The sequence below is a fragment of the Sebastes fasciatus genome, chromosome 6 (genome assembly GCF_043250625.1).
Source record: "Sebastes fasciatus isolate fSebFas1 chromosome 6, fSebFas1.pri, whole genome shotgun sequence".
Lineage (NCBI taxonomy): Eukaryota > Metazoa > Chordata > Actinopteri > Perciformes > Sebastidae > Sebastes > Sebastes fasciatus.
The window spans coordinates 5,617,902-5,636,156 of record NC_133800.1 but is presented as its reverse complement, the minus strand read 5'-3'; the positions used below and the strand labels follow the sequence as shown (position 1 = coordinate 5,636,156).

The 18,255-nt window shown below is 39.1% G+C and overlaps 2 protein-coding genes across 11 annotated transcripts in view; one reads left to right on the top strand and one right to left on the bottom strand.

Annotated features, from left to right (window-relative positions):
• The window catches only part of tango2 (transport and golgi organization 2 homolog (Drosophila)), a 28,345-nt gene extending 21,053 nt beyond the window's left edge, over positions 1–7,292 (bottom strand). The window contains exons 1-3 of one of the 4 annotated variants that reach the window (XM_074637289.1): positions 7,135–7,292; positions 6,513–6,573; positions 5,826–5,952 (exon numbers count right to left, since the gene is read on the bottom strand). In XM_074637289.1, coding sequence (XP_074493390.1) covers positions 5,826–5,881 — 56 coding nt within the window. In that variant the 5' untranslated portion in view covers positions 5,882–5,952; positions 6,513–6,573; positions 7,135–7,292. Of the gene's footprint in view, positions 1–5,825; positions 5,953–6,512; positions 6,574–7,072 lie in introns of all 4 variants that reach the window. The other 3 variants (XM_074637287.1, XM_074637288.1, XM_074637290.1) reach the window with 3 other exon arrangements.
• A 2,072-nt stretch (positions 7,293–9,364) lies between these two features.
• arvcfb (ARVCF delta catenin family member b) overlaps positions 9,365–18,255 on the top strand; it is a 299,063-nt gene continuing 290,172 nt past the window's right edge. For 2 of the 7 annotated variants that reach the window (XM_074637273.1, XM_074637268.1), the window contains exon 1: positions 9,374–10,199. The gene's annotated coding sequence lies outside the window, so the exon portion shown is untranslated. Of the gene's footprint in view, positions 10,200–18,255 lie in introns of all 7 variants that reach the window. The other 5 variants (XM_074637267.1, XM_074637269.1, XM_074637271.1 and 2 more) reach the window with 5 other exon arrangements.

Here is an 18,255-nt window from a genome sequence, read left to right as displayed (position 1 = left end):
GATAAACCATCTCATCTTGCAAAGCTGTCTGCGCCTGCCTCGCGTCAATAACCTCTCCAGGTGTTTTATCCGTTTTTATTGCCTAAGCAAAACACAACCATTTACTGCTACGAAGAACACGAATGAAGAGCCTGAACAAGAGTGTGATCTGATATCTAATAAATCACCTCGAATGGGACTCTGTCGTCTGACACAGGCTGCCTGTCAGTTTAGCGCTGCACTGCTCTTTGACCTGCATTATTATTCCGGGTGTCAGTGAGTAATGGTGTCATTCTGTCTGCGGCCATTACCGACTACAAATTGCATTGCGACCTGTATCAAATGCTACACCAGCCATTAGTTTCTACGTGCCTTTACTAGCAGGTCACTACTGTCAATTGTGCAGCAAGGAAGTGTAACATCACTTAGTGGCTATATAACCTCACTCAGCTTCTTTTCTCCACTGCTCACACAACAACACACAACCCCTCATCCAGCTCCTCTCACCCATTCAGCTGTTATTACGAAACACAGGAAAACATGACCTCTCACTATTGCACCATGTCACTGTTTTTAAACATGAATTTGCATTTTAGCCTCATAGACTTGTGCATTTTATGCACCCTCTGGGCAAACGACACAGAAAAAAAGGCCACTGAAACGTATTGACCTCTATAATAGCTGTATGTTGCTTCTGAGCTTGGCAACGGTCCCCTTATTAATCTTGGATCTTGTTAAGAGCAAACAGATAAACCAAACTGACCTAATGGGGGTCGACCTCTGTGCATCAAGTGCTAATGATAGTCTGTTCCCATGGCGCTGTGTGAGCCACCGCTGTTCCAGAAAACAAAGCTAACACTAATGATGCTACAGCAGAGAGAGCATCTGCTATCGGATCCTGAGGGGGGGGGGGAAACGCATCACATGCGAGCAGCTCTGATCGCAGTAACAGTCGGCCAGCTGCATCATGTAGGAGGGACAGCGAGAAGCAGAGAGGTATCAAAGCTCTTCATGAATACTAAACTCTGATTCTATGTCTGTTCTGTAAACACCGTGGTTTGTGGACTTGGCAGCAGTCACTTTAAGGTTTGCTGTGGAATGGATTCCCATAGGATTGTTCCGTATCATTTTTGTGAGCCATTGACCTTTTTATCTTGCATTAACATTATGTTAAATTTCCACTTGATCAACCTTTTGCTCCAATACAATATTTTTGGAAAGCTAGCTGGGATTTTATGAAACTGCTGGAGATATTTATTGTCCCAGGAGGAACCTATTTTTGGTGACTATGTGACTTTCCCTATTTGTGCTCTAGAGCAGCGTTTGCCAAACTTATTTTCTGGGGACACACTTTTTAAAAATGACAAACTGTCACGACCCAATGCACAATAGGCCTCGTCTATAAATCGTGAGAAGAGCAAATTTGTGCGAAAATGAAAGTTCCTGACCATTTCGGCATCACCTTATATTATCTTGAATAGGTAAACCAGACATTTCAAAGAGGTACACTTTGATAAATCAACTTTGTTTTATGCACGTGTTACTGAAAATGTATACTATTTAAATGAGAGCAAATAAATGCATTTAGGCAGAGTTTGTTTCAAAGCCCGGAGGGGTATAGCTCCGGGAGCTGCGTCCGTTCTCTTCCCGGCGAGCTGAGACCACACACCTTACGGCCCCACTGACGTGTGATCCGTTGTCACCATAACAACAATCGCCATTTTCTTTTGCACTAGTCAAATTCCTACAGCAAACAGTTCAATGACCCTTCTACTCCTATTTTATTTCTATGGGATCAACCTTTTAGGCTTTGGACACTCCATTAATTTTTCCTCATAAAGCCAGCGCCTTATGTCAACTTGCTTACAGCACATATCATCAATTTGATCGGCAGATTGCCGTGAGTCATACTCCTAAGGGGATACACATTTTTTGCTGTTTGTTTAGTTAATCACTTTGACTCATCTTTATGAGGCTACTATGTTTGCGATGAACATAGCAGCCTTGAGGGACTGCGAGTGAAGCTGCTGATATTTAAATGACATTGACTAGTAATTACACGTCAAAATCACATTACAATGCCGCTCGGTTGATGCAGCGCTGCTTTTATTCTGAGCAGCTGAAAAAGTTGCCGTGCAAGCTAGAAATTGACTTTCGAAATACAGAAATCTCAGCATGTGGGTAATCATTTGTGCTGAACATGAGCCCATTTAACCCCTGTCGGTATATTCCTGTCATTTCGTGCTGTGGGAGTGTAATACTTTTTCTTAATGGAACTTAAATCTGGCCTTAAAGGTCCCGTATCATGCTCATTTTCAGGTTCATACTTGTATTTTGTGTTTCTACTAGAACATGTTTACATGCTGTAATGTTCAAAAAACCTTTATTTTCCTCATTCTGTCTGCTTGAATATACCTGCATTTACCCTCTGTCTGAAATGCTCCGTTTTAGTGCATTTCAACGGAATTGCAACAGAATTGCGTTGCCTGGCAACAGTTTGGGTCCATGTTTACTTCCTGTCAGCTGATGTTATTTACATCAAGTTTAGTTTATTGATCACATACACATTGAGATGGCAGTAAGATTCTTTGTTCCTGTTTGTTACTCTCTCATCCTTGTATAATAGACAAAGGATGAAAAAAGAAAAGACATACACTGCAACCAGGAATAAACTGGGACACATTTAGAAATTTTCTTTCTATACAAGAAAGATATTTTTGGGAGGTATATGGTTGAGGAAGAGTTGTGTATATAACCAACCTTTGGTAATATACTTTTTAACTCTGGATGTATTTGTGGGTTGTAAATAAACTTGGGATGCTGTTCATATATTCAACTTGGGATGTAAATAAATCAGGGATAGTTTTTATATTATATTATATTATCATTCTATGATATACGAGTTATTAGAGGAGAAGTGAGAAAGGGGTAGGGTAATATAAGTTTTCTTCTACCTACTCCTTTTCGGACACTATAACTCTTGTTTTGTTTGTTATTATTTTGTATCCGTTTTTATTTATTATATGTTCGAAATAAAGTCTTTCATTCATTCATTCATTCAAATGTTTACGTTTAAAACCGTGTAATGGACTAAATATTGTATATTTGTGACATCACAAATGGACAGAAATCCTAACGGCTTGTTTCAAACGCACAATTTTTGAACACGGGCTGTGTGTATTTCTCTGTATATTGAGCGCTTCGATACTTTCACAGTATTTATAAAGCACTTAAATCAGCTTTATAATATAAAAGACATGAAAATCTTACTTTTTGCAATATGGGACCTTTAAACCCAATTTAGTCTAAGTATGCTGGACATTCCTTTTGATTTACACACAGCTGCAGCAAAAGAAAAACTACTTCTGCAACTAGTAGTCTAAATATAGCACTGATGTAAGCACATTAGGACACAGTACGTTTCACCTTTCCCCAGGTTCAGGTCTGAGTCAGTACTCATAGCACACCTCTGCTGTGATCTCCTAAGGCGGGGTCAGACTCCCAGAGGGAAGGACAGCGATGGACTATGGCCAGGTAGAGAGTTCAGTCTCGAGTTTAGGGGGATTATAATGCGCTGGACTAGACATCCCCCCGTAACTCACATTGACTGCACGTAGAGCACCGGTCTGTGCTGCCCACTGAAAGGAGTTAGCACGTATTGCTGGGTAGGGCACATGGAGGTTGCACAAAGAGTCATTCAGCGCTTTAAAATGGTAGGTTTGAGCAAAATATGTGCTGCATTTTCTATATTAAGTATGTACCCTAGATATAAAACAGATGTGACATGTTCTATTGACGTCATTCCAGGATGGAACCATATGGTGGCCATCTTACATGGCATTTTGAATGGCTAAGATACTACATTAAAATATCTTTTATGTAGAAATCCTAAATAGATTCAGTATTATGGCCTATAGGCAGGTAATTACAATAAGTCACTTCCTATTTTGCGTGTTTTTTCCCGGTCAACCGGCATGTTTGTTTTTTTTGATGCTGAGAGAAGAGGTTGAAGAGCCTTGCTAACTGTAAATGAGGAGTTGTTTTAGTTGATAAAGTAAGTTTTGTTTGGAAAAGCTAATGCCCTCAGCAGAACTCCTGATGGACTCGTCTCAATTGTCTTTCGTTCTCATCGCAAGGTAACATTATCGACATTACCTTTACGATGATAATGAGGAGAAATTGCGGGGATTTTGCAAAATTGCAAGCCTGACCTTGACCTGCTGAAGAACAAATCTCCTTTCTGCGTCTGGATTCCTTTTGAAGTTTTAGTTGACACATAAATAAAAACTAAATCTCTCATCTACTCTATACTGACGTGTGCAAAGTGATGCCAGTCTCCCTGGTCTCTTTGGTCCTTTTAGTGAGGCAGTTAGGTGCTGAACAGCTGACAACCAGTTGCTGCTCATAGGTGGCAACTGTAAACAATACCCAGGTAAGATGGCAGATGATTATCCCAGTAGTTACGACGTAATGTCGCATGTACTGTTTTATATCAATGGTAAGTACATTATACGCCAATATAAAGGGCTGTTCAGATCATCCCGTAAAAAATTTGTGCAAGACTGACACCTCCAAAAATCAGATGTCACATTTATATAAAATACATCAAACTACAGAAAAGAATAGTCTCTTCCCTTAACTCCTTTGTTACTGCTGTTTGTGTGCATTTGCAACTCTCAAAGCTCCAAGTGGCACACTAGACAATCCTGGAAGAAGATGAAATACGAAAAAAAATTGCAGCATTGTCAGAGTATGACAGCAGTGATGTCGAGACTTGACACCTGAAAGGTTTTTCACCTTACATTTATTATTTAAAAAAAAACACATCTATATATTCTGTAGCTGCATGTTCCAACACTTCACTGAAGTCATATGATGCAAACGGAGTGAAATATTCAAACCCAGCACTTGTTTGTTTTTTTATAGCTGCATATCATGCATATTGTTATACACACTTCCAAAAAAATACAGCCTGTTGGGTATCTTCTGAAAAACAGCCTCACGACATTGTTTATCAAGATGGACCAAACAGTGGGTACTTCAGGATTCTTAAGGGTTACATAAACACACTGCCAAATTCAAAAGCACACGGGAGCTTACGATGTTTGATCCTTATCTTGGTGTTTTTCCACTTGTTGTTTGACACTTCAGGATTTTAGCCGAGAGCACTCTACAATTCCCCATTGTCTCTGTCATGTTTGGAGGCAGCGCCCTTGTTTTTTTAGTTGTTTGTTTAGAACTTCTTCCTAGGATTAGTGAATGTTTGCATATGGCTGTGGCTACAGTACTACATTGTGCAAGCGCAATCAAGATACATTTTCTGCACATGATGCATTTCATGATCTTCTGTGAGCATGACCTATATTGTGACATCATATTTTCCTTTGCAAGTCCTTTCTTTTGGAATTCCCCGTCCTGCACTGTATGGCTGACCAAATTAGCCATCTTATATACTTACCTTGTATTAGGGCTGGGCAACATGATGATATATATTGTGAAAACAATATAAAAATGTCTATTGTATACATTTTTCTATATCTTTTCTATTGCGAGATAGCCTAGGCCTATATTTAGTTATATTTTTCTCTACAATTTCACTCAAAACTGTTGTGCTCATTTGGCACTCAAGTTCTTAAAATGAGAAAATATTCATACTCATTTGTCAAGTATTTCATTCACAAAGGACTATACAGAAATAGGCTTTATCGTGTGGTTATTTCATATAGACGATTTATTCATTGAATTACCAGCAAACATTCTATATCGTGATATATATTGTTATTGAGATATGAAATTAACCTATGTCATTGTCATGTCAAAGTTTGTTGAAAAGGTCAATTGCTCACCTGTAGGCATTTTTGGATGCAGGCCGGGGGTCAAACTTGAAGAAAATTATACACATGGATGGATGTATTGGGGGATTGATGACAAAGTTTCACTCAATCCACACCTGCCTTCAAATCTTAGTCACATCTGATGAAGAGGGGAAAAAAAATCAGAAACCAGTAAGCACATGTTTAGTGTTGGTGTATGAGAGCATGGATGAGTGGCAATTGAAAAAAATAATCTAAACATCTGTTGCGAAACAAATGTTGGAAAACTGGGTTGGGTGTGTTGAAATTTTTGGAACAACAAAAAGTTTGAGATAACAGCAGCTAAAGGTTTTCTTAACTGTGTGTGTGTCCATAGAGAATATATCTGGAAGAAAAAGACTCCATATCTTTGGAATGAACTCATCAAAACACATATAATGTACTATTTAAAATAAGATAAGATATTCCTTTATTAGTCCCAGAGTGGGGAAATTTGCAGCGTACAGCAACAAAGGGGATAGTGCAAAAAACAAGATGCATCAGCTAACACAGTAAAAAAGAGTTAAACAAAGTGTAACAAAATATGAACCATTTAACTAGAAGGAAGTATAAAAATAGGAGCAGTATTGACAATAAACAGACTATTAACAAAATTGCACAAGTGGAAAATGATATTGCACAGTGAGAATGAAATGAAACATGGATTATTTCAATACTTACACAGTGTACTTGGCTGTAGGATAAACAAATGGAGCATCCAGGGTGCATGCTGTGTGTCCTCCTGTGAACATGTTCAGAGTAACAAGTGTTAGTGCATATTATCACAAAGGTTTATTATCTTTATCGTTCTTTTAACTGTAATGAGTGCAAAGGTAGCAGTTGAGTAACAGCAGTTCAGAGGCTCATCCATGATTCACAATGTCATTGAATAATGAGCTAGGTAGGATAATAACTAGGATCATCTGAAACTACATAGCTGCTAGCAGTTTGTGACTAACCTTAATGATTATAAGACAATTAACATGAATTGCATGTTAACGGTTACTTCGAGATGAGCTAGCCATATAGCATAGTCTGTTTTGTGTGTGTCTGCTAACAAACAAGTGTTGCCCTGCAGAGCAAACAGTGTTACAGTAACATTAAATCATGAGGCTGCTGTTACCAGCAAACTAGTTTCAGCACAACTTGGTAACCCCAGCAGTAACTAGCTAGCAATAGCATTATAATAGTCAATAACGTAAAGAGGAAAGACCAAGCAAACTTTAGCTGACGTTACCTACCTAACCTCGGTGATGCACAACACATAACAATGCAAATAATCTTTGCTAAGCTAATTGTTTACCGGCTGTGTGTTGTCGGCTAGTTGTATTCACTACCTCGTTACACTCCCTGTTGTCAACTAAGAGGAAGCGTTCACACTGAGTCAGCTCGATTTGTGCCTCTACAGCGGGCGGGGGTGTTTATTCTCTGTGCGTTGCACTCAATCCCGCCCACCCCGGTACTACAAATACATAAAACGAGTGCACTTCCAACAAGGCTCTGAAGTTCGCTGTGATTGGTCAGTTTGCGGCAACCACAAGCCAACAGTAAACAGTAATGATTACAGTTCCGGTTAGTTAAAAAAATAAAAGCATTGATATTATATACATGCGTTTGCTGCAATTATTCAAAATATGGATTTAGGCTTGGCTTGTTGAGACCAGAGCAAAATTGGAGCACACAGCTTTTTATTTAATAACTTTAATTAGGTACAAGGATCAACCTTTCAATGCATTATGCTCCAAATCAGAGTTGCCTCTGATTACTCTGACTGAAATGTACGTTACATCGACTTCAGTCCCAAGGCTGACGCACAAGATTCAGTGCTGTGTGATTACATCATCATCCATTCCGGGCCTACAGGACAACGTAAATAAACAAACAAATAAATAAATAAATAAATGAATAAATGAATGAATGAATGAATGAATAATCCAATGCTTAACAAAAAGCATACCACTCTGAAGGTTGTCTATTATCTTAAAATCTAAACTACTTGCTGTTTGCTGATTTCCTCTGCACGCAAACGCAAACGCACACACGCACACACACACACACACACACACACACACACACACACACACACACACTATATTGTACTGTAATATATATATATATAATATATATATATATATTATATGTTTTACTCTGGTGTTTGTGTAACCCACCCAAAATCGTCATCAACATTATCATCATAATCATAATTATCATAATGTGGCATGTAGTTTAATTTTACAAACTCACTTGAATTCAAGTTTGGAAGAAAAGTGTTGAATTGATTTATGAGTTTTCTATTTCACTGCCTAATCAGACACAGATAGACCAGACTAAAGCCACTTTGTTTTGCTTGAGTCATTTGTTTTCAACATTTTGCAGCAGTTGGCAAACGCTTGGTGGTAATGACCTCTAGGTGGCAGCTGCACTGCGCGTTGTGTATTTTTTTCGCTGCATGCTGTAGAGGGAGAAGACGATAAGTTAGCTCTCTGTAAGAAAAGGAACATAAGATCCAGACCTGGGGATATTACAACATGGTGTCTGAAAAATGTATTCTGTTGAAATAGGTAAGCTCATATTTCTTGTTTAACTGTCTTTTTTTTTTAGTTTAAGACTAAATGTTACCGTACAATGTAGTGAATACAAACGTTCAGATTAGCCGCACCGCTCGTCCTGGAGATAGTGTGTGTGTGTTGTCTTTCAATGTATGACATTTATGCTAACTGTTGTTGCATACTATTAGTTAACATTTTATAAAGTTATGTGGCCAGTGTTTAATGATTTTACCGTGGTTAAGTTTGACTTTTAGCTAACATGTATGAAGGTGTAATGTGTTTGAGTCTAGCCTGTTTGTAGCTAAGAGCTGCGCAGTGTGTTTTCTTTTCGATGCATGCTGTAGAGGGAGAAGACGATAAGTTAGCTCTCTGTAAGAAAAGGAACATAAGATCCAGACCTGGGGATATTACTTTATTCTGTTGAAATAGCCCGGACATTGAGAGAGGTGTCGTGGTGTGAAGGAGGAGAGGAGCCGTTCCACTCTACATAGACTCCTAAAGCCAGGAGCGAGCGTGGCTGGTGGATTACAGATCTGGATTCTGGACTCCAGGCCTGAGCAGGACTTGGCTTTCATTCCTACTATTACACCAGTAAGATCTTTCCATCATTTGGGATTGGGAAGACCACCTCTAAAATGACTTTTGGACTAAACTAAAATAAGGACTGTAGTTGTGCACAACTAAATTAAGAGACTAAAGCTGCAGCAAAAGTTAAACATTTTCTGGCCAGATTTTTTATTTTAATTTTATTTATTCATTTGTTACTATTTTTCATTCTGAGTTAATGTGGGAGTTGGTTGTTGAAATTTTCAATAATATTGGTACAGAAAAATAATTATTGTGTGTGTGTATTATTTCTCTGAGTGAAGAAATCATTATCTACAGCCAAAGACCAATTAAATATTCAATGTAAATACATTGTCTTTATCCTCGAACCAGGATATCACTTTAAGATTTACTGTGGTAATCCCAGACCTTGAAATTTATTTTTTTAGTTATTGTTAGAGGCATATTTAGACTGTTACATTTGCATGGCTAAGAGAACTTTTACTTTGAAAAAATATTCACTAGACGTTTTCCTTGTATTTGTGCTGACTTGACAATGCCACAGTACCAACATAACAATAGAGTACCACATTTAGAGACAGAACAGATGATAAAATAAAATACTATAAAATATAACTGATGCATGATGAGTGACACACTGATATTCCGTGTTTTGTGGCATTTAATGGGCGAGTATAATATTTTTCAATAGTAGCCTATAGCATTGACTATACTTACCAAAATGAGAACAATTTAAAGCAATAACAGGAAATTACTTAATTCATAATTCTGCAGATAAATAACAATAAAACAAAAAACAATCTTAAATGTGGTCCAATACTGTGCAGAGCGGTGATGGGCGGAGACACTTTGCTGTGACCGACAGCATCATCCAGCAGTGTGGTGGATGAGAGGATATAGGCTGCCCTGCCTCTCATACAACACACCGTCGCACTCACTAATTAGTGATAATTAACGCTAGTCGCTTTGAGTAGAGACCGACAGGAAGTAACTTTTTAATCAGTTATAGGATACTTCAGGGTTTTTTTTCTCTCCGTGTGGCGCGTGACTGAAAGGACGCTCGAGCAGCAGCAACCTGACAACTAGAGGCTCGAGTCTGAGCTCTGGACGGTTTTAACGGGCTCGTGTCTCCGCAGCAGCATAGTTACATCCAGAACAGCGTTAGTGAGCCGAGGCTCGGACTACTGCACCTCACACCGGAGAGTCTCTACGCTTTAAAGAAGAAGGAGGATGAACACTTGGACAAACTGAGGTAATAAGAGCTCAATACTGCTTCTTTCATGTTATTATCCTGCAACGCCAAGTTTTATCCTGTGCCATTACTACTCACGAGGAGGGTGTGACAACAATATAGTAATAATAATGAAATAACAATGTGAAGTGACATTGGGGAAAGCTGAAAATAACCCGGATGAGTGAGCAGGTGCTCAGAGGAGGCGTATTGATTAGGAAACACGGAGCCGGTGTGTTAGACAAGATTTATAACGGGTTTGTGTTAAATAGTCGGTGTTGTTAATGTCATACGGCGGCGGGAACTAGATTTTTGTGCCGTTGAGTAGCTTATTGTATCAAATACTTTGATAAAAACGTCATATATTGTGTGTATTCTCGTGTTGTTGTTGTTGTGAGCTCTTATCTTATCTAATGGATGCAGTCAAAGGCAGCGAGCGCGAGCCACAACGAGCTGTCAATCATCTCATCCTCGCTGGTCCATTGTTTGCCCCTCCTGTTTGTGAGTGAGTTACCATGGAGAGGCTTCCGGTTTAATGACCTTATTAGGAGAAGGGGGCGGCTGTCAGTGGCCGGACTGATGATGGTGTGTTGGGTTCTAATGGTGCTGGATTCAAGTCCCATGTGAAGAACCGCCACAATGACTGAACGAGTCTAAAGGACGACCTGAGCTCAGGAACATTAGGATCCTCACATGAAGTTCTCAGTGGACTCTGATTGGCCCTGCTGCCCGCTCAGCTTTTTCCACACCAGGCTATATAGCACTAATGGCCTCTGGTTGTGGTTGAATGCAAACATAAAGCAATTAACCGTGAGCATGATGTGTGTAATTAATTTGCATTTGCTTGTTGTTGAGTTTTAATGTCCACCATACAGAACCTTTGCAATACTGAACTCACACCCTGCTGTAAGAAGCTTCTGGTTACAGTCGGGTTTACTGTTAGTGTGACAAATGTAGACTACCCCCTTTACCATTCAGCCCTCTTTTTTTAGTAGATGTAGAAGTGGTGTACATCATCTAAAAGCTGGGAACCTGAAGATTAATTTGAGATGCAGCTCAACACTGTGTGTCAAGTTGTTCTAGTCATAAATCAGAAATAAACATTAATTAATTATTCAGTTAATTAAAATAAATTGTAAAAGTGTATAAGGGCTTAGAACATTATGATGGAAGTATTTGATGGCCATTCCTATGCTCTATTATATGTCATAAATTGTTGCAGGAATTTTTGGGATGATACCATTTGTTACACAGATTTGGTGCTAAATTGAACCATTTTTTATTCTAGAATTGATAAAAAATCATCAATATCCCTCCAAAATACCACATTTAAAACGCAAAGACCTTGAGGAACATCAAAGAAAAAGCCATGCTGCGATTTGGTATCAAGAACTTTTGCAGATTTCTGCGAGAATTGCATTTTTCGTCAATTGGATGGCGAGCACTTCTGCTCTGGAAACTGCTCAGAAACCCCCTTATTGTCAATCTATCTAGGAAACCCATCCATCCTCTAGTTTGTGGCTGTAGAGTTTCAACAGGTCATTTTATACAGCGAGGTCAAGTTTCAAAAAATGGTCTCAATACAATGAAGTGCCTACTATGGGGACTAACATCATCACACATGAATATAATTTGGCTCATTGAATCCACAAGAGTCTCAGCTTTACAGTGATACCCAATTTATGCAATTCTGAAAATAACACATTTGTACCTCATGCAAAAAACTGCATGGTTTTGCCTCAAACTGCATGTGATTATCATAAAGTGGGCATGTCTGTAAAGGGGAGACTCGTGGGTACCCATAGAACCCATTTTCATTTACATATCTTGAGGTCAGAGGTCAAGGGATCCCCTTGAAATTGGCCATGCCAGTTTTTCCTCACCAAAATTTAGCACAACTTTGTAGCGTTATTTAGCCTCCTTCACGACAAGCTAGTATGACATGGTTGGTACCGATGGATTCCTTAGGTTTTTTATAGTTTCATATGATGCCAGTATCTTCACTCTAGCTTGAGCCCGCTACAACCTCTGAAAGACAGAATAGTGGCCGGGTCCGCTGGCGGGCCATCGGAGTGTTAAGGGGTTAAAGTAGGAAAGTGACACATACTGGGCAATAGCCCAGCTATAACAGCCTTAATGTCAGTACAGAAACAATATATAATTTTTTAACATACAGATACATTTTTTAGAAGAAACCTGGTGTGGTTTGCAGATTTAACAAACTCAATAATGAGCATGTTGGTCCATATATTAGTGTTTACTCCGGTCAGTGTGTATAGCAGATTTGCACCCAGTTGCCACAGGGTGCTGTGTAGGGAAGATGGTGAACTTTAATGACCATTTCATAACTTCTGTTATTCACATACTGTCAAAACCCTGCCTGTAGGGCCATGCTGACGTGAGAAATGGACATGCAATACCACGTTTTGAATTTGTTATATGAAATGAAATATAGAAAGTGTCTGTGGATGGTGTTGTGTGGGGTGCTGTGAAGTATAGAAGCAAAAGCTAAGCAAAACCAGAAAAAGGGGTTGCAGGTGCAGAAAAGCAACAGATCCACACTGATCACTGGAGGCTTTTGAGCGCTGATGCCAGGTGCTCCAGATTTCACCAGCCAACTCACCCAAGGACCTTCACAATATGTATATGCACTATGTAAACCTGTACTTAAATAAGGGGAATCATTGCTGCAAAACCTATTTTTTGATGAGCTCTATCTCAAAGATTTCAAGATTTGTGGCAAGGTGTTGCACTGCTCACATGTGGACCTGAGAATTTAGGCCATTCAGGCTCCTCATTGTCAGACAGAATGAGAATCACAGTGCAACAGTGAAGCCCCGCTGCCCTGGGTGGTTTTAGATCCAATGCCAAATTACATCAGAAGCTTGCAGAATGATTATATGTTTTTTTGATGCATGAGTCTACTTATTCAGTCTTGGTTATTACAGATTGAATACTTACCTGCAGCCGTCATTAAATTGTAACAGTTTGTAGGATCTTTCCCTCCTGAAAGACTTTATCCTTTGCCTATGGTAGGCCTATAGGCGTAAATGAGTTCATATTTGCAAAGGTCTCCTCAGGTGCGTCGATGTCAGCACATCCTCACCCTCACAGAATACATTTCGGGCTCATTGGCAATCAGGAAGTAGCTCATTTGGAACACAACATATTTGAAACTCAAACACAGAGCAGTCTCTGGACAGGACCAGAATTTCCACACCACCTGTTACTGTGCTGAAAACTGAAAAATGCTCCGTAACCGGGGGGAAAACGAGAACTTCCCATGAATGATAATGTTAAAAAATCCTATTTCATCTGTTTCCTGCTTAAGTTATCACGCGCTTTCCTGTATGCTCACAAAATATAACAACTTTGTCTTGTCCTCTATTAATATTCAGTTTTTCCTGAGGCAAAAAAAAAGCAAAAATTCACTACTATAATCACCAGTTAACAAGCCAATTAATGACCAACCAAACATAGCAAGCACATAACTGTTGTTATTGGAGAATTTTAAAAATATAGTTTTCTTTTCCCAGTGTATCTGAGCCCAGGTGGGGCCTGTCTCTTTGAAATTAATTTAGATTTTGGGACTAATTCTTGTATCAGCACTTGACGATCTTAAAGGTTGAAATGTAACTTTTCTAACAGACTTGACAAGACCTAAGGTCAGCCTTAATCTCAAGAGCAGTTCATGCTCTGATGCACTAATTTATTAGGAAGCACAATGCCTGAGGAAGATGTCGTATTCCTAACTGTCAGCCCTGCAGCATGTTGACAATTTGGATATAAATGTAGAAGCTGGTTACTGTCAGATCCTGCCTTTGTCTCAAGTCTGCAGGACCTGACTTGTCATGGCACTATATCTGAATATGATTCCCTGCTTTGTCACTCTATCCCTGCATGCATTGGACAAAAGGGGCTACTCATTAGACAGGTGGGTCACAAGTAGAATTGCAGATCAGTAGAGCTCCTGCAGCAATTAAACTAATAGTCATAGAGCAAGGTTATGGCTGAAATGCTACTAAAGCACCTGCTTCACCATACCTCCTCCCAGAAATGTGTCAGTCAGAAATCAATTTTATGTGCTTTTATGTAGTCATTACAAAAACATCCGTATACATTTTAATGTAGGATAATGAGGAACTTCTTCTATATTTCACTCAGCCTTCCTTTAAAATGAATCATTCAGCGATAATGGGAGAGATGGAGGAGTTGTATGCTGCCATTGGTGTTTTAGTTCTAAGTGATGTCCTCATGGTACAGGAACATATAATAGACTGTATGTAAAGATGCGACTGTCAAAAAAGCACCGGGGTTTCGTCTCTTTGCTTCTATACTCTTTGGCTTCACTTCTGGGGAGCTTTCGTGCCGTCCATCTTTATATACAGTCTATGTACAGGAACAAGACAATAGCCTACACAGTATCTGCTCCATGAGGGCAGCGGAAACTGACTGGCCCTGTGCTCTTACCTGTGAGAAATGTTTCCCTGACTGTATGTGAACCAAGTTGGTAAGAAAAATAACTTAGCAAGAAGGTTGTTTTATGTGTTGTGATGTATAGAGGTCTTTGATTCTTCACAGTCCCGTGTTTTTGAAGGCTGACATAAAATATTTCTGTGTCAAAACAAGCCAGTAACTAATATTTTATATTGGTATTTACATCAGAAGTCCTCATGGCGCTTGAAAACGGAGACTAGTAAACAGTAGAAAAAGTAGTCTTCGTGCATTAATTGGTTTTGCAACACACTGCAATAACAGTTGCAATACGCTGCAATAGACCATGAGAAAAACATCTAGGGATTGAGTATCCAGTAACAATGTTCCTAACAGAGATTCAGTCTATTCATGCTGGATCTTCAAGGCAGTGAGACCTACAGAGTGACAACTCAAGCATTTAGTATGTCCATTAAATTAAAGATTAATCCACTAAAATGTTTAAATGAACAAAACAAGGAATAAAATATACACTACCTCGCAGATTTTTCAGATAGTTTGTATTAGTCTTATTTCATATTGTCTGAACAACAAGGTTGGCTTATATTTGATGTAAATACACACTGAAATATCCTCCCAGCTCTTTTGGCTGTTTTATTTATTTATTTATTTATTTTCAGCATTTGTTACTTGACCTAGCCAGCTATTTTAATCACACCACAAAGCTCACCAGCAGTAGCAACAGGGGAATGTTCTCCTGACTTCAGTTGTCAGGAGCCCTATTAATTGCACTTGTGTATTTTGTCTTTGTCATTATTTTTTTTTTAATTGGATGGAATACTTTACTCCATAAATTAAGGGTTTTAAAGCCTTAATTCCATGGCCCCACAGTCTTGCAGTATGCAGTTAAACAAGAACAGGGATTAAGGGACTACAACTGCAAAGACAACTAACAACAAAAAGTTTGTATTTGGAGATTCAGATTTACATAATGTAAGTAAAGCACGCCAAATATGATGTTTCATTATATTTTTCCAATCACAAAATAGAGATAAAAACGGAATACTATTTTAGTTTATATGTTACTGCTAAACCCTGCTAAAACCCAAAAATTCTTTTTTCACAAGACACATTTTGACTCATCAAAGCGCCTCTGTTCCAGTGAAGTTTATTAATTATATTGTGCATGTCAGTGAGTCAACACGCATAATAGTCAGAGCCTGGACAGGTAAAGTTAAACTGAGTGCAGCCCTTGTTAACCCCCTGAGACCCGTGATCCTTTCAGAGGCTGTAGCAGGTTCAGTTTAGAGGTAAAGCTACAGGTATATTAAACTACAAAAACCTCAGGAATCCATTGGTACCAGGTACTAGCTTGTTGCAATGGAGGCTAAATAACGCTCCAAAGTTAGGCTATATTTTGGCGAGGAAAAACTGGCATGGCGATTTTCAAAGGGGTCCCTTGACCTCTGACCTCAAGATATGTGAATGAAAATGGGTTCTATGGGTACCCACGAGTCTCCCCTTTACAGACATGCCCACTTTATGAAAATCACATGCAGTTTGGGGCAAAAACCATGCAGTGTTTTGAATGCAGTATAAATGTGTTATTTTCGCCTAAACGAAAATGGTGTATTTGAATATTTCTGCATACTGGGGTCCCTAAACAGTCTTGGAATTGCATAAAATTGGGCATTACTGTAAAGCTGAGACTCTTGTGGTTCCAATGAGCCCAATTGTGTTCATGTGTGATGATGTTAGTCCCCATAGTAGCCATTTCATTGTAGTGAGACCATTTTGAAACTTTACCTCATTGTATAAAATGACCTGTTGTGACCTCTGGTATAATCACAGCCTCATGAAACTTTACAACCACAAACTAGAAACCTAGAGCATTCAGAGGATGGATGGATTTCCTAGGTACAATAAGGGGGTTTCTGAGCAGTTCCCCATAACAAAAGTGCTCACCATCCAGTCACTGAAAAATGCAATTCTTGCAGAAATCTGCAAATGTCAACTCAAAAATTGCTGCAACAACTTATGAGACATAATAGAGCATGGGAATGGTCATGATATACTTCCATCATAATGTTCTAAGCCCTTATACACTTTTGCAATGTATTTGAATTAATTAATTAATTAATTCATGCTTATTTCTGATTTATGACTAGAACAACTTGACACACAGTGCTGAGCTGCATCTCGAATTAATCTTCAAGTTCCCCACTTTCAGATGATGTACACCACTTCTATGTGACATATAATGCTGACCTGCTATCTCCCTCCCTCTTTTATAGGGGGGTACCTCCTTGTACCCCCCTAAAAATGGTCTATTGTGGGTCTCAGAGAGTTAATATCATTGAGCTTTTCCTGTTATGACCTGTCAAAATGTGTTTCTGTTTCTAGAAGTCCTTACAATGAATTACTTTCCACTCTTTATTGAGAGACAACATGGATAGATCGCTGTATGTCTTTTTATTTGAGAATTTCAGTTAAAGGCCCAGCTGCCAATACACACACCACCCACCTTAACTAGTGTAACTTGTATCTTTTACAGGACTTGCTACCCCCCACACAGTGTAAGCTACTGTATAGTACTGCGCTCTTGGTTTTGGCCATGTGCCTTTCTGCACTAACAATAGAGAAGAAATGACATATTGAAATTACCCTTTGCATATGAACATAAATATCTTACCGGTTACGCTCTACATTGAGAGCCAGTGTTATGTTATTAATCATATTAGCCTCATACCTACCTCATTATAGTTTCATGTTCAGTGTAGCATTTCATTACAGAGCGTGCATGGGAATTATAGAGCAGCAGCAGTATTGCATAGAAATTGTATTGATGAAATGATATGCTTAATGCATAAAGTGGAAATCATGTTCCAAATGTATGCAGTATTTCTTCTTGAATCACATAGAGTGGTAATTATCAGAAAAAAACTATCATAGTACAAATTCATTATTTCTTGTTCCGGTGTATTTACTGCATGTGGAGACAGAAATGATTGTGATTCAGAGCTCTTCTGCTGTGTTATATCATGCACGAGCTGTGTTTTGTGGCTTTTGTGAGCTGACTGAAGCGGTCTGTGATAGAAAGTGGTAAGGGGAAGAGCCAGTCCCGACCCAGAGTGAATGGTCCTTTGTGGGACAGACACCTGCAGAGCTCTTCCTCCTGCTCCTGATGTGATTAACATGCACCTCCAACCTCCTTGGCCTTCCCACTCCCCCCAAGTCCCTCGGACACCCATCCTGGCACTGCTCTGTTGTCTTGGCACCTGTTCTACATCGCCTATCCTGCAAAGGCTATAACTCATGTCTTTGTCTGGGCCGGGGCAAACACAGCGTGACTACAGAACTGTGTTAGAATTGTATCGATTACCACTGTCAAGGGGTTAGATTTAGAAGTTTTGTAAAAGGTAGACAGTGTGGCTTTGTTCTAGCAGGGGATTTTTGCAATGATGTGTGCAAAATACCTGTATGTTTTTAATGTCAGTTTTAAAAGGCATTTGCTTTTTCTGGTGAGCCAGTGGAAAGACAGCAGTGTCCCAAGGCATGAGTTGGATCACTTATTTTTCTGCCACAAAAGTTTAAAAGCTGAGAAGCCTATAGTTTTATGGTTGATTGAACTCCTTTCAGCTCA